The sequence below is a fragment of the Etheostoma spectabile genome, unplaced genomic scaffold (assembly GCF_008692095.1).
Source record: "Etheostoma spectabile isolate EspeVRDwgs_2016 unplaced genomic scaffold, UIUC_Espe_1.0 scaffold00019355, whole genome shotgun sequence".
Classification (NCBI taxonomy): domain Eukaryota; kingdom Metazoa; phylum Chordata; class Actinopteri; order Perciformes; family Percidae; genus Etheostoma; species Etheostoma spectabile.
In genome coordinates, this window is record NW_022604843.1 from 44,254 (window position 1) to 70,319 (window position 26,066).

General features: G+C 46.0%; 1 protein-coding gene across 1 annotated transcript in view; it reads right to left on the reverse strand.

Annotated features, from left to right (window-relative positions):
• Positions 1 to 26,066, reverse strand: part of LOC116684613 (zinc finger protein 665) — a 40,311-nt gene that overhangs the window by 9,956 nt on the left and 4,289 nt on the right. The window contains exons 3-7 of the mRNA XM_032510132.1: positions 16,947 to 17,003; positions 9,396 to 10,244; positions 4,631 to 4,825; positions 3,274 to 3,418; positions 877 to 1,100 (exon numbers count right to left, since the gene is read on the reverse strand). Of these exons, the coding sequence (XP_032366023.1) occupies positions 877 to 1,100; positions 3,274 to 3,418; positions 4,631 to 4,825; positions 9,396 to 10,244; positions 16,947 to 17,003 (1,470 nt within the window). The remainder of the gene's footprint in view (positions 1 to 876; positions 1,101 to 3,273; positions 3,419 to 4,630; positions 4,826 to 9,395; positions 10,245 to 16,946; positions 17,004 to 26,066) is intronic.

The following is a 26,066-nucleotide window of genomic DNA, read 5'->3' on the forward strand; positions in this document are numbered from 1 at the left end:
TCTCACACAACCCAGACCTGATCCTCCAACTCCAGAGGAGTAGAGACCTCATCAATGGGACACTCAGGCCTGAAGTTCAGAGTCCAGCCCGCTGTCCACCACGCTCTCTCTCCCGCTGTCCACCACGCTCTCTCTCTCCCTCCCTCTGTCCACCACGCTCTCTCTCCCGCTGTCCACCACGCTCTCTCTCCCGCTGTCCACCACGCTCTCTCTCCCTCTGTCCACCACACTCTCTCTCCCTCTGTCCACCACGCTCTCTCTCCCTCTGTCCACCACGCTCTCTCTCCCTTTGTCCACCACGCTCTCTCTCCCTCTGTCCACCACGCTCTCTCCCGCTGTCCACCACGCTCTCTCTCCCTCTGTCCACCACGCTCTCTCCCGCTGTCCACCACGCTCTCTCTCCCTCTGTCCACCACACTCTCTCTCCCTCTGTCCACCACGCTCTCTCCCTCTGTCCACCACGCTCTCTCTCCCTCTGTCCACCACGCTCTCTCCCGCTGTCCACCACTCTCTCTCCCTCTGTCCACCTTGCTCTCTCTCCCTCTGTCCACCACGCTCTCTCCCGCTGTCCACCACGCTCTCTCTCCCTCTGTCCACCATGCTCTCTCTCTCTCTCGCTGTCCACCACGCTCTCTCTCCCTCTGTCCACCTTGCTATTTCCCGCTATGGCCGCCAGAGTCTGCAACAGGTTCAGAAAAGAAGAAAAAAGCAGCGCTGCGCCATGTTCTTTATGTTTAGATCAGACTACAGCAATATACAGACATACTATGAGCTCAGCTCTAAAGTCAGCACAGCATATGTAATTTAACATCGGCCACATATGTCTCTACTAATAATACGCATAAACATCATAAACAGTTTAGCAAATACACTGACACTGAACACAAGACCCACGCTTCCTCCAGAACTAGCAGCAGCCATTAAGACTGTCCCTTCCTGTCCTTCCTGTCCCTTCTGTCCCTCCCTTCCTGTCCCTCCTGTCCCTTCCTGTCCCTCCTGTCCCTTCCTGTCCCTCCTGTCCCTCCCTTCCTGTCCCTCCTGTCCCTTCTGTCCCTCCTGTCCCTTCCTGTCCAGGAGATTATTTTCTGCTGTTTCTCCGTCTGCAACAGGTTCAGTAAAGAACAGCAGAGCTGCTCAGCGGCCACCTGGTGGGCGTTACCGTAAAATGTTTATGACTGCTGAAAAGTGTTGAGAATTAAAATTACTCAATGAATCCAAAGTGGTGTAACCTGAACTATTGGTGTCTGATTAATAAATGAAAATAGGAAACTCATACTTTGTGTTGTGACAATTATTGATCACATTATCTCTACTTAAGTTTTTAAAGACCATCAGATTTAGGGTGGTTCCACCAACGTACCACATAGTACCAGACATAAGAGAACATCAGAGGAGGAAGATCTTCAGATTGGTTTCAGCTTTTAGAAAATGAAGTCAAAATGAGAATTTTTGACTTTATTCTCCATATTTCAACATTATTCCTGATATTTAGAATACACTCAAAATTCACTGTAAACCCTAATAAGTTCACAGAAATCAAAAACTATTTTGTAACAGATTACAAAAAAATATTTTGGTGATGTTTTTAAAAGTTTCAAGTATACATAAAATAAAAATTACATTTACAGTTGACTTAAATTATTCTAATGTTATCTTATAATTATTGATATCCCTCAACTTATAATTAGGGAGTAATTCACCCAAAATTTTCAATATTTTCCAACTCATATAATGTGGTAAATACAATAAAAATTTCTAACATTTTTCAACTCATAATGTGGGACATGCACTCAAAATTAATTCTAAACTGCAATTCTGATGTTGGCCCACCACACAATTATAATCAGCTAATAATAAGGTGACCAGATTTCTCAGACAAAATCCAGGTCAGAGGTCAGTGGACCCCTTAGAACGGCTTCTAACGGCCTTAGAACGGCCACGCCAGATGGTCAAAATGCAGCCTAACCCTGTAACCTAAGGGGACCAGATTTCTCAGACAAAATCCGGGGACATTTTCACCTCAGAAGTGTATTTATCTCCAAAAGAAGTAATGTTTTTACTTTTGTAAAACTTAAAACAGGGACACTAGACCTAGAGCTGTTCTCATTAGGGAATGCCCCCCCCCAAGGTCTGATCCTAGACCCCCCCTGCTGCTACTTCCTACTCCACTACACCTCAGAGGGGGATGTTTCAAGATAGGAAGTCCGAATATTTCAAGATAATAAATCCTAATACTTCAAGATAAAAAGTCTCAATATTTCAAGATAGAAAGTCTCAATATTTCAAGATAGAAAGTCTCAATATTTCATAATGTTGTAATTACTGACCTACATTTATCTGACAGCTTTTCTGTTCTCACTGCTTCCTCAGGCCTTGTGTTCAACACCTGCTTTATTTTACACTTTTTATTCTACTATCACATATTTACACATTTCTTTGACTCATAAACCATCTTACAGAATTCATGAAACAGATAAAAAATGGCCAAAGTGACCAGTAATTATCCAAAAGACTTTTCACACAAGATAGAACCATCCATTAACTTTTTCTACCCGGTATAACAAGGACACATACTGTGTTCTGGAGACATTATGGGATGGAATAGGCCTCACTCTTAAATGAAGCTTCATCACACAATCAAATATTCAGCTATATGTTTTCTGGGGCTGCTCATCAAATATTAATAAATGTGGATGTTTTGCTTCATTTGTTTGCAAATGAACTCAAACTTCATCTTGACATATTTGGTGTCTTTAGAAACTGATTTCTGTACATTTGTTCACTTGATTGAAAATGAATCAATACCTGAAATGAGATCAGTGATTAGTTTACTCTGACAGGAGAGATGATCAGAGGGGCAGAGTTTTTACCACCATCATTAGGATAGGGACCAAAGTATGGGAAGAGTTTCTCAGTGAAGGAGCAGCCAGTAAAGGAGTAGATAAGAGCTGCAGCATCTACGTCATGAAAGGAGACCAGACCCTCCTCATAGTCCACAAACACCCCCACCTTCTGAGGAGGAGACTTCAGAGAGAGAAGGACTCGAGGGGAAGCAAGAGCTTTGTACTCATTTCCATATCGTCCAGTAACCATCCTCAGTGTGAAGTCTTCCTTCCTAATGACCGACTCTCTGGCCACTCCTAAACTCCATTTAGTCTTTCTTTTAACTTGGACCTCAAAGTGAAATCAGCCTGAAGAGAAACTGTTTTCCTAAAACACTAGTATGATTAGAAAACCTCTTTTAGCTTTTTGGAATTGTCTTCTATACATCACCATAATTCTCTTGTTTCCCATCATCAGACAGGATGAGAGCAGGATGTGCTGTATCAGGATCAAGAGTCACATCCACTGCATACTGCTGGACCCTCTTCAGCTCGGCTTCCAGCAGCTTCTTCATCTCTTGATGAGCTGGAGGATCCTTAAGAAACTTGAGGCTTTGTCAAAATCCTCAAATAGTTTTTGTAAATCCTCAGCCGTCGTGTCGAACGGTGTGACAGTTACTGAGGCGTCGTATCGCTCTCGTTTGGTTGAGGGCTAACTCCTTTTATACCTTCCCCTCAGTAACCCCCCCCCCCCCCCGTCCTTTTATACCTTCCCCTCAGTAACCCCCCCCCCCCCCCCGTCCTTTTATACCTTCCCCTCATTACCCCCCCCCCCCCCCCCCCCCCCCCCCCCCCCCCCGTTCCTACTATGCCCACTTCTGCCGTATAATAACACCCGTTACTATCAGCGGGGCAGATGGTTAGGACTATATTAATTGACACATAGTGATTTGCTAACTTAACACTTTTTAAAATGGATTAGTAAAGTTATATGTAGTAATAATTAGTTAGTTTTATTTATTTTTACTAGAGTCTTAACTACCCTCACAGGAGGGGAACTTCTGCCCTCGGAAAGCTGAGGGGTGAGAGAGAGAAATTAAATGACTAAAATCAAGGAATACAGTCTTTTGGTCTCCTAGCTCACAACAAGCTCAGGTAGTTTTATTATTTAGTGAATAATCAAAAAAAAATTACAGAATAAAGAAATAATCTTTTCCCCTTCTGCCCTAAAAGCAAAGAGTATCAAAATCAGAGAATAGAAAAAAACCTGATAAGTGGGTATGCGCTGAAGAGAGAGTCCACATCAACTCATATTTATAGTCAAAGTCAAGGCTATTGGAGGTCCTGTGGTCCGGTGCTGTTCTGGGTCCAGTCCGTTGCCTTCTGAGATCCGCCGAGGAATAACGCTGTTCGCTCTTTGTCTTCCCTTTTTACATCTTTCTTGGAACACACACATCTCTAACTTTCCTCACATACACACACATTTTCAGATACACACATCTCTGCTCTGCACACACATTTCCCTTCCTGCTCTGGGCGTGTCCTAACATCTCCCTCTCACTTCCCTTATTCTCTACACACACATTTCATCACATGCTTATTCATAATCACATTTAAAATCATAACCTCCTTCATTCGGTTTTCTGGTTATAATCATATTTTAGTTGATTACATTATAATTGTTACACCAAATACATCACATTCTTTACTTCTACTTAACCAGTTACATAATCATCTGAAAAGTACCTAATTATTTCTATTGGTTACTATAAAGGTTATACTCATTTGTGTTATTTGTTGGAAAATACCTCGCAGTTACAAGACTCAATAGTCACTGTCTGCACATCTGTCCCTTGAGTTGTAGAGGACAGAGCGGGACAGCTCACATGAGGCTCGTTGGAGACGAGCTGCTCCTCGCCTGTAAAGGGGACGAGAGCCGGGGGACGGGGGACAGAATCCGCTCCCAAGTCGGACAGTTTCCTGATGTTTCCGCAGCCTTCAGGCTGGACAGGAAGTGACCGGAACACTGTGGTCCGATTTAATAAAATGTTATCAGACCCATATATCAGCTGGTCCACAGTCTCTAGTTGTTTTTATTACGACAGAGTAGCTCTCTTTCTGAGTCTCAGAACTGAGTCCACTACGGTTCAATAGTAACTCCAGGTACTTGGACTTCACTCGACTATTAAATAATGTACAGCATTTTAATAACTAAAATAATGTAAAAAAATAAGGAGAAATTAATATTATTATATCTGGTGGAGATACGCTGCTCTATACATGCTAAAAGTAGTGATTATTTACATGGAGTCTGGTGGAGATATGCTGCTCTATACAAGCTAAAAGTAGTGATTATTTACATGGAGTCTGGTGGAGATATGCTGCTCTTTCACACTTTTCACATGAACAAGCTTCTTGCTTCCTGCTTCTTACAGTGCAGACGCTTTGCTGCTTGCTCCTGCCTCTGCTTGCATATTTTTGCTGATAATCTTGCTTTTCCTCTGAGAGAAACTATGAGCAGCGGCTCTTGGATACTTATAAATCACTGGACTATACATTTTTTGTAGACATAGTAGGCTATTGCCATATTTTAACATTTTTCTGCGTGAGCGTGGCCTACCAATAGCTCAAGCCTGTCCTACAGTGATTGTAGCTAAAGCTAATTAGCAGCAAGATGCCTCCTTTCTCCGTAGAAGACTACTACAAACTCCTTCAGAAGATTGCACTTCTGGAAACCAAGGTTCACCTACTAGAAGTGAATGTGGAAGTTAACGGATCTTGTGGAAATGACACCACTTTACCATGGACCCATAACAATGGACAGAAGCATGCTAACACACGGCTAATTAACACCAACAAGACTACAAAGAAACAGGAGGGTGGAACTGGTAATAAATCAACAAGTGGCGGTCCTCCCTGGAACTCGTCTGGTGCGAAGCCGAAGACTAAATCATTCTCCTGGGAAATGGGAGGACGACTAACGGGCCGGGCACAGCGCCCTGAGATTTGTGATATGACCGGCTGGCCTGCATTATCATCTGGGCAGAGCGCCTCTTCAACCCCTGTACCTAGTAGGACACAGCCGTGGACAGCTGCAAAAGGGAAAAAAAGCAACAAAATGCCCCCCCAACAACCTGGTGTGCAACTGGATAACAGATTTGCTCCTCTGCGAATAAGCACTTAACTGCAAACTTAGCAAATTTAGCATCCATTCCTCATCAGCTACAGCCTGTCCCAAAAAATGAAAACACACTAACACTAGCCTTACTAAACGTAAGGTCTTTGGCAGGAAAATCATTTTTAATCAATGATTTTATTACTAAGCACAATCTAGATTTTATGTTTTTAACTGAAACCTGGTTAGACTATAATAACAGCGCTGCTGTTCTCATCGAGTCAGCTCCCCCTAACTTCAGTTTTATGAGTGAGAATAGAGTGAATAAGAAAGGAGGTGGAGTCGCTATTTTGTTTAATGACTCATTCCACTGTACGAAAATATGTTATGGAAATTTTGTTTCTTTTGAATATGTTGCTCTTCAATTAAGATCTTCCCCTCAAGCGATATTTCTAAATATCTACAGGCCACCTAAATATTGTGCAACCTTCATTGATGACTTCACTGAACTGCTGTCTATAATCTGTATTAACTTTGATTGTGTAATCATTGCGGGTGATTTTAACATTCATGTTGACAGCCCCCAGGACAGGGGGACCAAAGAACTGTGTTGTGTTTTTGAGAACTATGGACTGACTCAGCATGTGACAGAGCCCACCCACAATAAGGGACACACTCTGGACTTGATTGTCTCAAAGGGTCTGAACATTTCCAAGGTTGTGGTGACTGACGTTGCTCTCTCTGATCATTCCTGTGTTTTCTTTAACGGCACTATCTCTGTGCCCAAAAGTGTCCAAACAAAGATAATCAGAAAACGGTACATCACTGAAAACACCAGTGAAACATTTATTCAGCTTTTCTCCTCCACACCAGCCCTCTCTGGGCTATCAGTCAGTGAGCTTGTAGATAATTTCAACTGTAAAATTACAAATGTTATTGATGCCATTGCTCCCACTAAGGTCAAAGTTGTCTCTGGTAAGAAAAGATCTCCATGGAGAAATGTCCTACTGGTGAGAACAGAAAAAAGAGAGTGTAGGAAAGCTGAACGAAGGTGGCGAAAAACAAATCTCCTGGTCCATTATAACACCTATAAAGAGAGACTTCGCATTTATAATTTGGAACTGAGGAATGCAAGAAGGTCCTTCTTCTCTGATATTATCTCTAGAAACAATAATAATTCACGTGCTTTGTTTGCTACTGTTGATAGGTTAACAAACCCTCCAGGACCAGTAGCATCTGGACTTAGGTTAACAAACCCTCCAGTACCAGTAGCATCTGAACTCTTATCTACCAAGGCCTGCAATGACTTTGCCTCCTTCTTCAAAGACAAAATTCAGAAGATTAGACAAACAGTCAGTGCCTCCATATCAAGTTCAGGATATGTGTTGTCACAGTGTTCAAGCAAAACTAGTTCCAATATGACAGAATTTCACACGATCAACCATACAAACCTGGAGGACATTATTCAACATCTGAAAACCTCGACCTGTTGCCTTGATGTTCTACCAACGGGACTTTTCAAAAATGTTTCCAATTGTTTGACTTCTGATCTTCTACAGATTGTGAACACATCTCTTCTTTCAGGTATCTTTCCACAGGCCCTGAAAACTGCAGTAATCAAGCCACTCTTAAAAAAGAACAACCTAGACAAGTCACTAATGAGCAACTATAGGCCGATATTAAACCTTCCATTTTTAAGTAAAATCATTGAAAAAGTAGTCTTTCAACAACTCAACCAGTTCTTGTCACTAAGCAACAGTTTTGATACCTTTCAGTCGGGTTTCCGACCACACCACAGCACTGAAACGGCTCTTGTCAAAGTCTTTAATGACATCCACATTAACACAGATAATGGCAAAATTTCAATCTTAGTATTACTTGATCTCAGTGCTGCATTTGACACGGTCGACCATGACATATTACTAGACCGATTGGAAAACTGCGTTGGCCTTTCTGGCTCAGTACTAAACTGGTTTGAATCCTACCTAAAGAATAGGGATTACTTTGTGTCAATAGGTAATTATGCATCTGAGCGTACAAATATGACGTGCGGAGTTCCGCAAGGCTCCATTCTGGGGCCTCTTCTGTTTAACATCTACATGCTTTCATTGGCTCAGATTATGGAGAAAAACAAAATAAGTTACCATAGTTATGCGGATGACACACAAATCTACATAACCTTATCGCCAGGGGACTATAGTCAAATACAAAAACTGACTAACTGCATCAAACAAATTAACGACTGGATGTGCCAGAACTTTCTGAAATTAAATGAAGGAAAAACTGAGGTAGTTGTTTTTGGAAAAAAAGAGGAACGATTAAAAGTCTGCGCTCAGCTTCAAACAACAATGTTAAAAACAACAGACAAAGCCAGAAATCTTGGTGTAGTCATGGACTCAGACCTGAACTTTAACAGCCACATTAAGACAATTACAAAGTCAGCCTACTATCACCTAAAGAACATATCAAGGGTTAAAGGACTTATGTGTCAACAGGACTTGGAAAAACTGGTCCATGCTTTCATCTTCAGTAGAGTTGACTACTGTAACGGGGTCTTTACAGGTCTCCCTAAAAAATCAATCAGACAGCTGCAGCTGATTCAGAACGCTGCTGCTCGAGTCCTCACTAAGACCAAGAGACTGGATCACATCACTCCAGTTCTGAAGTCTTTACACTGGCTTCCTGTGTCTCAAAGAATTGATTTCAAAGTACTCTTGCTAGTTTATAAATCCCTTAACGGTTTAGGTCCAAAATACATTTCTGATCTGCTACTACACTATGACCCCCCCAGACCTCTCAGGTCATCTGGGACAGGTCTACTTTCTGTCCCCAGAGTCAGAACTAAACAGGGTGAAGCAGCTTTCAGTTTCTATGCTCCTCATATCTGGAATAAACTCCCAGAAACCTGCAGATCCGCTGCTACTCTCAGTTCTTTTAAATCAAGGCTGAAGACCTTTCTTTTTGATGCTGCCTTTTTTTAAATGACTGCTCATTTCTTTAAATTTCTTATGCTGCACTGTAACTTTTATTCTTGTGTCTTTGTGTCCTAATGTTTCTATTTTGTTTTTAACTGTCTATTCATGTGTTTTATTAGTTTTTAATGCTTATGATTTTTAACTGTTTTTACCTGTGTTTTATCTGTTTAACTGATTTTGTGTAAAGCACTTTGAATTGCCCTGTTGCTGAAATGTGCTATACAAATAAAGCTGCCTTGCCTTGCCTTGCCTTCAAAGCAGAGGGTTAAAACTATTTACATGAATGACAGGACTACCCCTTCAAAGGGAGGGAGCGTAATATGTAGTCGTAGCCAGGACAACATCCATGCTGTTCAGAAGATAGAGTTACTGCTGGTCAGCCTTCAATGTGGAGAGAAGATCAGAATATAACAACACAGCTATCAGGGCATGAGGAGGAGGAAACAGCTTGGCTCTGGAACATGTTCACAACGAGGCAGTGTGGATGTGCTGGTGTCTTTTAAGGGTACCACTCTGAGAAAAGGTTTTCCCACATTGTTCACACCAGTACGGCTTCTCTCCAGTGTGAATGCGCTGGTGTTTTTTAAGGTTATCACTCTGAGAAAAGGTTTTCCCACATTGGTCACACCAGTACAGCTTCTCTCCAGTGTGAACGCGCTGGTGAGATTTAAGGTTATCACTCTGAGAAAAGGTTTTCCCACATTGGTCACACCAGTACGGCTTCTCTCCAGTGTGAATGCGTTGGTGAGATTTAAGACTAGCACTCTGAGAAAAGGTTCCCCCACATTGTTCACAGCTGTATGGCTTCTCTCCAGTGTGAATGCGTTGGTGAGATTTAAGACTAGCACTCCGAGAAAAGGTTCCCCCACATTGTTCACAGCTGTACGGCTTCTCTCCAGTGTGAATGCGTTGATGTATTTTTAGGGTACCATGCTGTGTGAAAGCTGCCCCACATTGTTCACAGCTGTACGGCTTCTCTCCAGTGTGAATGCATTGATGTCTTTTTAGGTGACTCTGCTGTGTGAAAGCTGCCCCACATTGTTCACAGCTGTACGGCTTCTCTCCAGTGTGAATGCGTTGATGTATTTTTAGGTGACTCTGCTTTGTGAAAGCTGCCCCACATTGTTCACAGCTGTACGGCTTCTCTCCAGTGTGAATGCGTTGATGTATTTTTAGGTGACTCTGCTGTGTGAAAGCTGCCCCACATTGATCACAGCTGTACGGCTTCTCTCCAGTGTGAACTCTCTGATGAATCTTTAAAGATCCTGATGTTGTGAAGGTTTTGTCACAGTCCTGACAGCGGTGATGTTTGACTCCTCTTCCTCTCTGTTTCTAGACAGAAAAACAGAGAGTGAGTTAGTGAGGTGCCGCTGTAGAGATCTATCTTAAACTAGAAACTATGTCCACATTAGAGCATGTCTGTTTAACAGAGTTTGACTGATGCATTACCTTTCCTAATTATCTGCCAACATCCCCATTATGGAGTTGCATTATGGGAAATGTAACATCCAGTGTTTGATAGTTTTTGATAAACTACTTTTGATCAATTCATGTCTGGCCTCCCTTTTTATTGCCAGCCTTTAGCCAGGCGGTAACACATGGGGGATCATCCAGGATTTTTATTTTTATTTTTACATTGCACTTGTATCTGTAGGGGTTATCGTGTTGGCTTTATGTTGCTGGACTAGGTCTACTGCAGTAGAGTAATTTGGAACCAATGGCCCTGATAGACATTATCAATTAGGGGCACCAGTTGACCTTTGACCTTTTGTTTTAGCTTGTTGTTGTTGCTAAATCAAACTTGTATCTCCAGCAGTATTAGGCAGTAATGATACTAGTTTAACTACTTCTCAGTAGCGTCACTGGTTTCTAGGGAAGAGCGAGTACAGCATTATATGTATTTGTATCTGTTTACCACATGAATTATCTGTATCCGTATCCGTACTCGGCGGAGCCTTACCCGGAAGTGGCCAGGATTTAACCTGGAAGTGGGTCGGGTTGTCTTGAAATGGGCGGGGCTTTAACCAGTATGCTAATTTAAGCATGCAATTGATATGGGTTGATCATAAATAGTTATATTTATTGCTGATTAGAAAACTCTTTACATGACAGCATCAGCATTGAGCTTCAGATCAATGTTGTTGTCATGGTAACAAACAAACTATATACACAACAAGTTTTGCAACAACAAGCACCGAGTCTGAACAAACCCCAAGTTTGCCAGAAATCTACTGGTTACTAAGTAAGTAATAGTTTGAACCGAAGTAAAAAAACAAACCTGAAGCTGAAGAAAGCCTAAATGTTACCGGAAAGACCCGCGACCCTGAGTGACTGAGGGGAAGAGCTGTTCACTGCTCCGTGATCAGAGTGTGTGCGAGTGAGCAGCAGAGCCTCACACAGCAACACAAGGAATCTGTATGTGTGTAGGGAGGGACGCTGGGACTAGCCTATCACAGAGTAGTGTAGGGGAGGGACGCTAGGACTAACCTATCACAGAGTAGTGTAGGGAGGGATGCTGGGACTGGTCTATCACAGAGTGGTGTAGGGGAGGGACGCTGGGACTAGTCTATCACAGAGTAGTGTAGGGGAGGGACGCTGGGACTAGTCTATCACAGAGTGGTGTAGGGAGGGATGCTGGGACTAGCCTATCACAGAGTAGTGTAGGGGAGGGTGCTGGGACTGGCCTATCACAGAGTAGTGTAGGGGAGGGACGCTGGGACTAGCCTATCAGAGTAGTGTAGGGGAGGGACGCTGGGACTAGTCTATCACAGAGTAGTGTAGGGGAGGGACGCTGGGACTAGCCTATCAGAGAGTAGTGTAGGGGAGGGACGCTGGGACTAGCCTATCACAGAGTAGTGTAGGGGAGGGACGCTGGGACTAGCCTATCACAGAGTAGTGTAGGGGAGGGACGCTGGGACTAGTCTATCACAGAGTGGTGTAGGGAGGGACGCTGGGACTAGCCTATCACAGAGTAGTGTAGGGGAGGGACGCTGGGACTAGCCTATCACAGAGTGGTGTAGGGAGGGATGCTGGGACTAGCCTATCACAGAGTAGTGTAGGGAGGGACGCTGGGACTGGCCTATCACAGAGTAGTGTAGGGGAGGGACGCTGGCACTAGCCTATCACAGAGTGGTGTAGGGGAGGGACGCTGGGACTAGCCTATCACAGAGTGGTGTAGGGGAGGGACGCTGGGACTAGCCTATCACAGAGTAGTGTAGGGGAGGGACGCTGGGACTAGCCTATCACAGAGTAGTGTAGGGGAGGGACGCTGGGACTAGCCTATCACAGAGTGGTGTAGGGAGGGATGCTGGGACTAGCCTATCACAGAGTGGTGTAGGGAGGGATGCTGGGACTGGCCTATCACAGAGTGGTGTAGGGAGGGACGCTGGGACTGGCCTATCACAGAATAGTGTAGGGGAGGGATGCTGGGACTAGCGTATCACAGAGTGGTGTAGGGAGGGACGCTGGGACTAGCCTATCACAGAATAGTGTAGGGGAGGGATGCTGGGACTAGCCTATCACAGAGTGGTGTAGGGAGGGATGCTGGGACTAGCCTATCACAGAGTGGTGTAGGGAGGGACGCTGGGACTGGCCTATCACAGAATAGTGTAGGGGAGGGATGCTGGGACTAGCCTATCACAGAGTGGTGTAGGGAGGGACGCTGGGACTAGCCTATCACAGAGTAGTGTAGGGGAGGGACGCCGGGACTAGCCTATCACAGAGTAGTGTAGGGGAGGGACGCTGGGACTAGCCTATCACAGAGTAGTGTAGGGGAGGGACGCTGGGACTGGCCTATCACAGAATAGTGTAGGGGAGGGACGCTGGGACTAGACTATCACAGAGTGGTGTAGGGGAGAGACGCTGGGACTAGCCTATCACAGAGTAGTGTAGGGGAGGGACGCTGGGACTAGCCTATCAAAGAGTAGTGTAGGGGAGGGATGCTGGGACTAGACTATCACAGAGTGGTGTAGGGGAGGGATGCTGGGACTAGTCTATCACAGAATAGTGTAGGGGAGGGACGCTGGGACTAGACTATCACAGAGTAGTGTAGGGGAGGGACGCTGGGACTAGCCTATCACAGAGTGGTGTAGGGAGGGATGCTGGGACTAGTCTATCACAGAGTAGTGTAAGGGAGGGAGGCTGGGACTAGCCTATCACAGAGTAGTGTAGGGAGGAACGCTGGGACTGGCCTATCACAGAGTGTAGGGGAGGGATGCTGGGACTAGCCTATCACAGAGTAGTGTAAGGGAGGGACGCTGGGACTAGCCTATCACAGAGTAGTGTAGGGAGGAACGCTGGGACTGGCCTATCACAGAGTGTAGGGGAGGGACGCTGGGAATACTCTATCACAGAATAGTGTAGGGGAGGGACGCTGGGACTAGCCTATCACAGAACGCAGACACAGTCAGTTTACCCAATGAGGAGTTTCATTCAATCCGAGTACAGATATTGACTCGCATTACTCGTATAATACTTGTACTCGGCAAAAGTGCAATATCCGTACAGGATACTCGTTTCAGCCGAGTACTCGGCTAATCCCTACTGGTTTCTGAATCAAACAGCTTTTCAGAGGTTTACCTCCAAATCAAGGGCAACTGGACTTGGTTAAAGGTCGCTGAAGACGTTTTGTCTAACACAAAAAGACAAGCTCTAAAGACTTTGGGGGTGTACTGGGCCACTCCCATTTTAACCAATCATACACCATTGTATGTTGGAGTGGCCCTAGACCAAACACTTCAAATATGGTAAAGATCACATGGGCAGTTCAGTACAGGCCAAACGTTTGAAAACACCGTCTCATTCAATGTCTTTCCTTTATTTTCATGACTATTTACATTGTAGATTCTCACTGAAGACATCAAAACTATGAATGAATACATGTGGAAATATGTACTTAACCAAAAAGTGTGAAATAACTGAAAACATGTCTTATATTCTAGTTTCTTCAAAGTACCCCTCCCCCCCCTTTGCTTTTTTGATAGCGCTGCAAACCCTTGGTGTTCCCTCAATGAGCTTCATGATGTAGTCCCTGAAATGGTTTCCCTTCACAGGTGGGCCTTGTCAGGGTTCAATAGTGGAGTTTCTTGCCTTATTAATGGAGTTGGGACCATCAGTTGTGTTGTGCAGAAGTCAGGTTGATACACAGTAGTACTGTAAATAAACAGTCAGCAGTGCAAATTGAAATATCAGTCAAGGTGAGTAGTGCAAGACCAGATATAAACAATTGTTACTATAGTAACAGTCAGCAGTGCAAGTAAACATAGTATTGCAGATACCAAAATGGAGGCAGGTGTGAGGAGGGAGAAGAGAGTCTTTCAGTATATTAGGGGAGTGGGATCAATGAGGATTGGAGTTCAAAAAAGAGACAGCTCTGGGGAAAAAAACTGTTCTTTAGTCTGCTGGTCCTGGTCCGGAGGACCCTGAACCACCTGCCAGAGGAAAGGAGCGAAAACAGTCTGTGGGCTGGGTGAGAGGAGTCCTTCAGGATGCTGCTCGATGCTGACAGCGTTTCCTCTGGATGTGCTCGATGGGGGGTAGTGGAGTCCCAGTAATGGGGGGTAGTGGAGTCCCAGTGATGCGGGTAGTGGAGTCCCAGTGATGGCGGGTAGTGGAGTCCCAGTGATGCGGGTAGTGGAGTCCCAGTGATGGCGGGTAGTGGAGTCCCAGTGATGCGGGTAGTGGAGTCCCAGTGATACAGGTAGTGGAGTCCCAGTGATGGGGGGTAGTGGAGTCCCGGTGATGGGGGGTAGTGGAGTCCCGGTGATGGGGGGTAGTGCAGTCCCAGTGATGCGCTGGGCGGTCTTCACCACCCGCTGCAGGGCCTTGCGCTCTGCAACAGAACAGCTCCCATACCACGCTGGTCCCCAGTTGGTCAGGATGCTTTCTATAGCACAGCGATAGAAGTTCACCACGATAGTTGAGGAAAGCTGATTCTTCCTCAGAGTCCTCAGGAAGAAGAGGCGCTGGTGAGCCTTCTTGACCAGGCAGGAGGTGTTGGTTGACCAGGACATGTCTGCCAAGATGTGGATCCCCAGAAACTTGAAACTGGAGACACGCTCAACAGCCATTCCATTGATGTGGATGGTGTCGTGCGTGCTTCTTGGCTCCTTTTTGAAGTCCACGATGAGCTCCTTCGTCTTGGTGGTGGTGAGGAGCTGGTTATTTTCAGTCCACCATGTGGCCAGGTGCTGGATCTCTTCCCTATAGGCAGTCTCATTGTTGTTGCTAAGACCGATCGCCGTAGTGTCGTCCGCAAACTTGATGATGGAATTAGATTTGTACACAGGCTTGCATTGGGAGGTTAAGAGGGAGTAGAGAATAGGGCTCAGCACACAGCCCTGTGGTACACCAGTGTTGAGTGTGATGGACGTGGAGCAGTTGGAGCCTGATCAAACAATCTCGACGCCGCCTGCGAGCACTTCCGCCCGGCCGGGCAGAGTGCATAGCGTCAAGGAGTCAAAGGTTGTCCATAACACTGTCGGAAATTCCCAAATCAATATCCAAAAGCTCACGTCGGGTGTATGATGTAAAGGCACAACTGTTCTGCACGAACAGACCTGAAATGAATAAGAAAAATACCGCAAAATTGCAGAATCTGGAGAGAACGCGAGCCTTGTGACGTACTCGCGCCACCATCTTGATCATATGTTACATCAAGTGCTACAACGAAACTGTCTCACATGATGACCGCCCCCAGGAAAGGAAGATCCAGAGTCCCCTCTGCTGCTGAGGATAAATTCATCCGAGTCACCAGCCTCAGAAATCACAAGTTAACAGCAGCTTAGATTAGAGACCAGATGATACCACACAGAGTTCTACCAGTAGACACATCTCTAGAACAACTGTTAAGAGGAGACTGGATCAGGCCTTCATGGTCCAATAGCAGCCAGGAAACAACGGCTAAGGAGAGGAAACAAGGCTAGGAAACCACGGCTAAGGAGAGGAAACAAGGCTAGGAAACCACTGCTAAGGAGAGGCAACAAGCAGAAGATTTGTTTGGGCCAAGAAACACAAAAAGAAAAGGTTACCGGATGGATCCGGTTTGCATTTAGTTGGACCATCATTTATTTTATAACAGGACCATGACCCCAAACACCCCTCCAGGCTGTGTACGGGCTATTTGACCAAGAAGGAGAGTGATGGAGTGCTGAGCCTCCACAGTCCCCGGACCTGAACCCAGTCCAGGTGGTTTGGGGAGAGCTGGACCGCAGAGTGAAGGCAACAGGGCCAACAAGCGCTGAGCATTCTGGGAACTCCTTCAAGACTGTTGGGAAACCATTTCAGGTGAAGACCTCTTGAAGCTCATCAAGAGAATGCCAAGAGTGTGCAAAGCAGTAATCAGAGCAAAGGGGGGGGGGGGGTACTTTGAAGAAACTAGAATATAAGACGTTTTCAGTTATTTCAAACTTTTGTGTTAAGTACATAATTCCATGTGTTCATTCATAGTTTTGATGCCCTAAGTGAGAATCTACAATGTAAATAGTCATGACAATAAAGGAAACACATTGAATGAGAAGGTGGTTCAAAACTTTTGGCCTGTACTGTCTGTGTCCATTGATCTCCGTTTCTATAGCAACAGACACAGTGAGTGAGTTAGTAAGGCGCCATGGTGAAGAGAGCTAAGTAAAACCAGAAACATCATTCACAGCATGTCTGTGTTTACGTTGGGCTGATGCATTACCATGACTACGCTCTTTGTGTGTGTTAATAAAGTTGAGATTGAAGCATGAATATATGGAATCTGTTAAATTAAATTAGTAGAAATGTACATTACGATGAACTTGAATGCACCTTATATGAAAGGCCCTGAGGAGATTATCCACTCTGATTCCCCCCGGCCTTTATTTGCCCGTGTTGCCCCCCCGGCCACTATCAGAGGGCGGAGTTTAATGACTACCGGTTTTTCTTTGAGGAATTACGGTATGATATATAAATCCTAAAAGACATTTGTGAAACCCTCTTTGTGCATTCATTAAAATTGAGATTAGATTTCTGGGAGTCTTCAGTCTGGAGTAACCTCTTTCCTTCACTCACCTCCTCCTTCTTCCTCTTGCTCCCTCGCTCCTCTGAGTCTCCCGAGTCCTCCCTGACACCTTTTCTCTTGCCCTCCTCCTCCTCCTCCTCCTCCTCCTCCTCCTCGTGTTTCTGCATGTACTCGGTGATAAGGTCCAGGTCCAGGTGGTCTTGCGGCTCCCATGTGTTCTCCTCACTGGAAAGGTGAGTGCAGACAGAAGAACATCTCCTCACACTTTGTTTTTAGACAATCCATTCTCACTCTAATTCATCATTCCTATTAGTCCTTTTTCTATTTCTAAGGTTATTTGTGGGTCTGCAACTTAGAGTCAAAATACCAAACCTTCACCTTTGAGGGCGTGATACAATGCTGACATTTATTTGCAATATGTAAATATATTATATATATCAGGACCAAGAACACCAAGTATTAATATGATGGACTCATACTTACTCTGAGAACCCCTTCCATTTCAGCAGAAACTCTACTCTTCCCTTCACCACTCTGCGGTCCAAAACCTTCTCCACCACATACTCCTCCTCTTCCTCCTTCACTGTTGAAGGCTGCTCCTCCTCCTCCTCCTTCACTGTTGCAGGCTGCTGCTCCTCCTCCTCCTTCACTGCTGCTGCAGTCTGCTCCTTGTCCTCCTCCTTCACTGTTGCAGGTTGCTTCTCCTCTTCCTCCTTCACTGCCACTACCGCTGCAGGCTGCTCCTCCTCCTCCTCCTTCACTGCTGCAGGATGCTCCTCCTCCTCCTCCTCCTCCTCCTCCTTTACTGCTCCGGTCTCCAGCTTGCCGTCTGCTGAGGACTCCTTTGGTAGACCCAAGGGGGAAACATGCAGAGATAATGATACAAGGGTTAGAAGAACTAATGGGAGGTGTGAGTGAATTCTAGCTGACCATGTTTTACTAGATTCAGATCTTCTGTTTGAATGGAGAGAATGCGAGGGCTGATGAGGGGACCAGTCCATAGGACTTCAGAGTGTCAGGTATCTCCTGCATTCAAACTGAAAGAACTACTAAAATGTAAGCCACCAAAGTCATTAAGTGGAGCTCCACGCTACATGCACAGTAGCCAGGATTTTCTTTTTTTGTTTCTTCTCTCTGTGTTTTTAGGAAGTGGTTGAGTGATGTAACGCAAGTCTTTTTTTTTTGCAGATGTGAATAGAAGACCAGTTTCATCAAGTACAATATGTTGTTAACATAGTTACATTCTCTGCAAATCTTTCCTCAGAAGCTCCAACTCTGCCTTTTAATATAATTGTACAGTAAGGCCATTCGGTCAGTAGGGGGAGCTGCAGTTGGTGCCGTTTCATTTTGGATGAAGTTCGAGATCAACAACAGGTGGGCTGTTTACGGTAGAAAGAATACAGCTACGGCCAAAAGGTACGCAAAAATTCTACTAAATCTGACTAATATAATGACATTTTTGTTATACTTTCAGCCAGGAAAACACGTTCCGTTCTCGTGGAGTTTTAATTCAAATCCCCATCTGTTTCCTGAACTGAACTACTCGTTTTGGTGCCTAAATTTAACTGTTTTGTCACCGTAGCTGTATCCCTGCCTCAACCACTGTTAAAGCGCCATTCTGACAATATGTACTTAGATCACTTTCTAAATGAAAGCGTTAAATAGCGTGTTAAACATCGGCCCGTAAAATATGCCGCAACGTTCTCTCTAAAAGGGCTAACGTCAAGGTTTCATGGTAATCACAATGATTTAAAAAATATTTACTTTTAACACCAAAAGGTGCAATTTTATGCCGCCCTCTCTTTACTTCCTACTTCCATTTTCAATTAAGATTTTTGTAAACTTACCACAGATGATTTGGCAAAGTAATGACTGGGAATATGGCAGCTTTCAGCATGTCTCACATGTGCTCTTGGTCATCATGGAAGTTGAGAGGTTTGAAAAATACTAACATATAAAACATTTTAAATAAGATAAAATCCTTAATTAATCCCACATTGGGAACATTTTCAGTGATACTGCATCAAAGGGAAAGTGCAATGACAAACGCATCAGTTAAAATGAAAGAATAAAGCAGTTAAAACAGTTAAGGACAAAGACAGAATGTCTAATAACGTTTTCACAGTATTGCAGGAGTTATTGATATTGCATAATAAGGTGTAGATAGATTCAGGTTACAGGCTTTTAATTTGCATCATACAAAACCCTAATATGACAACATACCTGACTCTTCATTTGTTGACAGGTTTATACACACACACACACACACACACACTACTGTAGTATGATGTCCTTCCATCTGTTCAATTGTGCCTAACGTTAACGTTAGCTAACATTTATGGCCTGTGTAACGTTATGGTTGGTTAGCTAGCTAGTCAAATTAGTAGCTACATTTGGTAGAATAGGGGTATTTTAATTTTTAAATGAACGTAAAAGGGCGGCTAGTGCGATGTTAGCCCGATCTTAAGGCTTTAAAGTTACTTTAAACCATGACATGGCGTAGCTAACTTAGCTAGTAGCTAAAACATCTTGTTATTTGTCAGATGAACACCAACTTCCACATGCAAAAGCGTCAAAATGTTGTTTTAGCCAGCGTTAGCTGCGTTAAGATGACAGAGTGCTTACCATGGAGTTTAACAGCAACGAAGCAGTCGTCCCTCCTAACCCTTCGTAGACTGGCCTAGCTAGCTCCGTGTTGTTGTAGCTTAGCTAGCTCCGTGTTGATGTAGCTTAGCTAGCTCCGTGTTGTTGTAGCTTAGCTAGCTCCGTGTTGATGTAGCTTAGCTAGCTCCGTGTTGCTGTAGCTTAGCTAGCTCCGTGTTGCTGTAGCTTAGCTAGCTCCGTGTTGATGTAGCTTAGCTAGCTCCGTGTTGATGTAGCTTAGCTAGCTCCGTGTAGCTGTAGCTTAGCTAGCTCCGTGTTGATGTAGCTTAGCTAGCTCCGTGTTGTTGTAGCTTAGCTAGCTCCGTGTAGCTGTAGCTTAGCTAGCTCCGTGTTGTTGTAGCTTAGCTAGCTCTGTGTTGATGTAGCTTAGCTAGCTCCGTGTTGCTGTAGCTTAGCTAGCTCCGTGTTGTTGTAGCTCAGCTAGCTCCGTGTTGCTGTAGCTTAGCTAGCTCCGTGTTGCTGTATCTTAGCTAGCTCCGTGTTGTTGTAGCTTAGCTAGCTCCGTGTTGCTGTAGCTTAGCTAGCTCCGTGTAGCTGTAGCTTAGCTAGCTCCATGTATTTGTGGGCTAACGTTAGCTTCATGTAATGTAGAATAAGCTGTAGCTTAGCTCTCTAAACTTTCCAGTAGCTAGCCTAAGACGTGGGAACGTGATGAATATGTTATTAGAGCTGAAAGGAAGAGTGCGACTTGCTGAAGTTCAGTGTCCACCCTGCTGTTGAACGGGTAAATATGACCAGCTGGAACGGTACTCACCACCGGAGACTCTGCGGTGCGTTCAGGTACACAATCAGACGCAGGACAGCAGAAACGTTACAGTTGTGTTCCTATTGTGAGTCCAAAGCGAGCAAAACTGTGTACGGACGATTTATATCTCCATAGCAACAACAACCACCCGTCCAGCATGAGAAGAGAAGTGTGCTCCACGTGTGTTTACGTTTCCTCCAGACGGTGACGGGATGTCCCGCCCTATCCTGGCTTACTCCGCTCTGATTGGCTTACCATTGCATTCTTTCCGCAACCTTAACCAATCACACTCCTCATGCCTTGACGTAACCAATCCGACCAACGAAGGCAGCGTGTACAAGCCAATGAGAGGCAGAGTAGGGCGGAACATAACGTCGCAAACTTGGGACACACACACACACACACACACACACACACACACACACCACCACACACACACACACACACACACACACACACACACGTTTAAAACCGACATTCCAACGTTACTATTGTTCCATAGTGTAACCAGGTTGTGATCAGCCTCCAACATTACCTGCAAAAACATAGCAGCTCCAGGTGGATCACTACTTAAATCCTTTCAGCGATGTCCTGGTTCAGGGATAAAGAGAAGATAGATATCAGATGCACTGATACTCAGTAACTAATTAGTCTTTGGCTGGAGATGATTATTGACTTCACGCAGAGAAATGAAAACACAACCGCACTGGAACTCTTTTATTCAAAAAAATATTATTTCTAATGTCCAACCATGACTGTAACACTCCCATCTACTAACCCAACATGTCGTGTAATAACAACATAAACTCCATGTCTAAGTGTTGCTGCAGCAGTAGTCCCTTCAGTGTAGTGGTCCACATGTACCGGGTTGGAAACAGGTTCTGTTAAATTCCTGCATGAATGGGACCAGCGCCGTCTGCTGGCGTCACCTTCACATCGCTGCAGGGCTGAAAGTTATGAATTCTGGATATGAATATATAAATATGCAGGTAACTGTTATTGAATGCGATGTTTACTTCTATGTGTAAAATGTGATGTTAAATGAAGATGTCCAGTGTTGATGTAGGAGCTGTATTCTGGTGGTGAAGATATATTTGATAAACTGGATTTCTACTCTAGGAATGCCTTTTAGGAGTTGAGGATTTTATTTCATTTATTTTACATTTTACTGTGAAATAGAAAAAGCTTTATAAACCATTCTTGTTCTACTTCTGTTAAAAATAACGATTCCACTCTACGATCCCAGTTAACACTAGAACGGCCATGACGGTCATTTTGACCGTTTTGAAATTTCTATATGTAATAACTTTGCTGGATAAAAAAATACAATCCTGCTGGTTCCTGACTTTTCCTAAAAGGCTCTATATTTTAATTTAAAATAGTTTTTATATACATTACACACTATCCATCCATCCATCCATCTTCATCCGCTTATCCGGTATCGGGTCGCGGGGGCAGCAGCTCCAGTAGGGGACCCCAAACTTCCCTTTCCCAAGCCACATCAACCAACTCCGACTGGGGGATCCCGAGGCGTTCCCAAGCCAGGTTGGAGATATAATCTCTCCACCTAGTCCTGGGTCTTCCCCGAGGCCTCCTCCCAGCTGGACGTGCCTGGAACACCTCCCTAGGGAGACGCCCAGGAGGCATCCTTACCAGATGCCCGAACCACCTCAACTGGCTCCTTTCGACGCGAAGGAGCAGCGGCTCTACTCCGAGCTCCTCTCGGATGACTGAGCTTCTCACCCTATCTCTAAGGGAGACGCCAGCCACCCTCCTGAGGAAACCCATTTCGGCCGCTTGTACCCTGTATCTCGTTCTTTCGGTCATGACCCAGCCTTCATGACCATAGGTGAGGGTAGGAACGAAAATTGCCTGGTAGATCGAGAGCTTTGCCTTCTGGCTCAGCTCTCTTTTCGTCACAACGGTGCGATAAACGGAATGTAATACCGCACCGGCTGCTCCGATTCTCCGACCAATCTCACGCTCCATGGTCCCCTCACTCGCGAACAAGACCCCAAGGTACTTAAACTCCTTCACTTGGGGTAAGGACTCACTCCCCACCCGAAGAAAGCACTCCATCGGTTTCCTGCTGAGAACCATGGCCTCAGATTTAGAGGTGCTGATCCTCATCCCAGCCGCTTCACACTCGGCTGCGAACCGATCCAGTGAGTGCTGAAGGTCACAGACCGACGATGCCATCAGGACCACATCATCCGCAAAAAGCAGCGATGAGATCCCGAGCCCACCGAACTGCAACCCCTCCCCGCCCCGACTACGCCTCGAAATCCTGTCCATAAATATTACAAACAGGATTGGTGACAAAGCGCAGCCCTGGCGGAGGCCAACCCTCACCTGGAACGAGTCCGACTTACTGCCGAGAACCCGGACACAGCTCTCGCTTTGGTCATACAGAGATTGGATGGCCCTAAGAAGGGACCCCCTCACCCCATATTCCCGCAGCACCTCCCACAATTTCTCCCGGGGGACCCGGTCATACGCCTTCTCCAGGTCCACAAAACACATGTAGACTGGTTGGGCATACTCCCAGGCCCCCTCCAAGATCCTTGCGAGAGTAAAGATCTGATCCGTTGTTCCACGACCAGGACGGAATCCGCATTGTTCCTCTTCAATCCGAGGTTCGACTATCGGCCGAACCCTCCTTTCCAGCACCTTGGAGTAGACTTTACCAGGGAGGCTGAGAAGTGTGATACCCCTGTAATTGGCACACACCCTCTGGTCCCCCTTTTTGAAGAGGGGAACCACCACCCCGGTCTGCCACTCCTTAGGCACCGTCCCAGACTTCCACGCAATGTTGAATAGGCGTGTCAACCAAGACAGCCCCTCCACACCCAGAGCTTTCAGCATTTCTGGACGGATCTCATCAATCCCTGGGGCTTTGCCGCTGTGGAGTTGTTTGACTACCTCAGCGACTTCCACCAGGGAAATTGACGACAATCCCCCATCATCCTCCAGCTCTGCCTCCACCAAAGAGGGCGTGTCAGCTGGATTTAGGAGTTCCTCAAAGTGCTCCTTCCACCGCCCTATTACCTCCCCAGTTGAGGTCAACAAGGTCCCACCCTTACTGTATACAGCTTGGATGATTCCTCGCTTCCCCCTCCTGAGGTGGCGAACGGTTTTCCAGAAGCACCTTGGTGCCGACCGAAAGTCCTTCTCCATATCTTCTCCGAACTTCTCCCACACCCGCTGCTTTGCCTCTGTCACAGCAGAGGCTGCAGCCGTTCGGGCCCGTCGGTACCCTGCAACTGCCTCCGGAGTCCTCCGAGATAACATATCCCGGAAAGACTCCTTCTTCAGTCGGACGGCTTCCCTGACCACCGGTGTCCACCAGGGTGTTCGTGGGTTACAGCCCCTTGAGGCACCTAAAACCCTAAGACCACAGCTCGCCGCCGCAGCTTTAGCAATGGAAGCTTTGAACATTGTCCACTCAGGTTCAATGCCCCCAGCCTCCACAGGGATGCACGAAAAGCTCCGCCGGAGGTGTGAGTTGAAAGTCCGTCGGACAGGGGCCTCCTCCAGACGTTCCCAGTTTACCCGCACTACCCGTTTGGGCTTACCAGGTCTGTCCAGAGTCTTCCCCCACCCCCTGACCCAACTCACCACCAGATGGTGATCAGTTGACAGCTCTGCCCCTCTCTTCACCCGAGTGTCCAAAACATACGGCCTCAGATCAAATGAAACGATTATAAAATCGATCATTGACCTTTGGCCTAGGGTGCTCTGGTACCAAGTACACTTATGAGCATCCCTATGTTCGAACATGGTGTTTGTGATGGACAATCCATGACTAGCACAGAAGTCCAACAACAGACAACCACTCTGGTTTAGATCAGGGAGGCCGTTCCTCCCAATCACGCCTCTCCAAGTATCTCCATCATTGCCCACGTGTGCATTGAAGTCCCCCAGCAGAACTATGGAGTCCCCTACTGGAGCCCCATACAGGACTCCATTCAAGGTCTCCAAGAAGGCCGAATACTCCGAACTCTTGTTTGGTGCATATGCACAAACAACAGTCAGAGTTTTCCCCCCCATCACCCGCAGGCGTAGGGAGGCGACCCTCTCGTCCACCGGGGTAAACTCCAACGCAGCGGCGCTCAGCCGGGGGCTTGTGAGTATCCCCACACCCGCCCGGCGCCTCACACCATGAGCAACTCCGGAGTAGGACAGAGTCCAACCCCTATCCAGGAGAACGGTTCCAGAACCGAGACTGTGCGTAGAGGTAAGCCCCACCAGATCTAACCGGTAGCGCTCCACCTCCCGCACAAGTTCCGGCTCCTTCCCCCACAGAGAGGTGACATTCCACGTCCCCAGAGCCAGCCTCTGCTGCCCGGTTCTGGTCCGTCGAAGCCCCTGACCTTCGCTGCCACCCATATAGCAGCGCACCCGACCCCTTTGGATCCTCCCACAGGTGGTGGGCCCATGGGCTGGAGGGAGAGGTGCCACGTTACTTGTTCGGGCTGTGCCCGACCGGGCTCCGTGGCAAACCCGGCCACCAGACGCTCGCTCACGAGCCCACCGTCTGGGCCTGGCTCCAGACGGGGGCCCCGGGCTTCCTCCGGGCGGGGTCTCTCTATCCCTTCCTTGATTAACCATTGAAGTCTTTGAACCATTCTTTGTCTGGCCCCTCCCCTGAGACCTCTTTGCCATGGGAGACCCTACCAGGAGCACAAAGCTCCAGACAACACAGCCCTCAGGTTCATAGGGACACACAAACCTCTCCACCACGATAAGGTGATGGTTCCCGGAGAGGCATTACACACTAGGCAAAGAAAATAAAATCACTTTTACCTATTTCGGCCATACACGGTCATATTGACCGCTCGGATTTTCGCGGTATTCTTTTTAATCTTTTGCGCGGTTGAAGATGCATATTGGTTGCTTAGTTACCATCAGCGTCTCTGCCAAAGAAACGTCATAAGCGGTCTGGAGTAACTAGTGCGGGCATCAGCGATGGGCCGAAGGTAAAGCCAGAGTAGGTAACGCTAGCTACCACCGTGAATACGGCGTGGATGGACGCCGTTCTGGACCAGAAGGCAGCGCCGGGCGCTCGCTCTGTGGAAGGAGCGGGACACGGAGCTAGATGGACGCTGGCTGCCTACGTGTTTATACAACTTTATACATCCTCAAACTGGCTGGAATCACACACATCCTCTCCAAGGAGGGCACCAGCAGTGAAATTGTCCGGAGGAAGTTCAGGCAGAACCGGCAGAGGAGCTGAGAGATGAGTTTAGAGAGGAGGAAAGGGAGCGGGGGGGGGTCCGAGCAGCGCTGGTCACCACAGCAGACACCAACACGGAGCCAGTGACAGGTTACGTTAGGTTATAAATGTTCAAATAAGATACTTTTAGGTGTTATTTGCATGTTATAAGTTATGCTGAATGAATTTACATACCATATTTTTCAGATGTCAATGAAATAATTAAGTTTTACAATGCGGATATGAATAATTGAAACACCTGGGCAACTCAAGTGTATAATTAAACTTGTTAAATTGTACATTTTGGTGTTATTTTGTTTTTGTAAAGGTATCCTAACACAATACCTGCATTAATATTGCAATTAGGTATTTATCATGACAGATTATAGAGTTTGGAATCTGGCGGTCAAAATGACCGCTCACGGCAGTTCTAGTGTTAAGGAGCCTGAAAGCCAGAACATCCAGACTTAAAACCAGCTTTTATCCACAGGCCATCAGGCTGTTGAATGACTCAGTCTACTGACATTTTTACTCACAATCTAATCA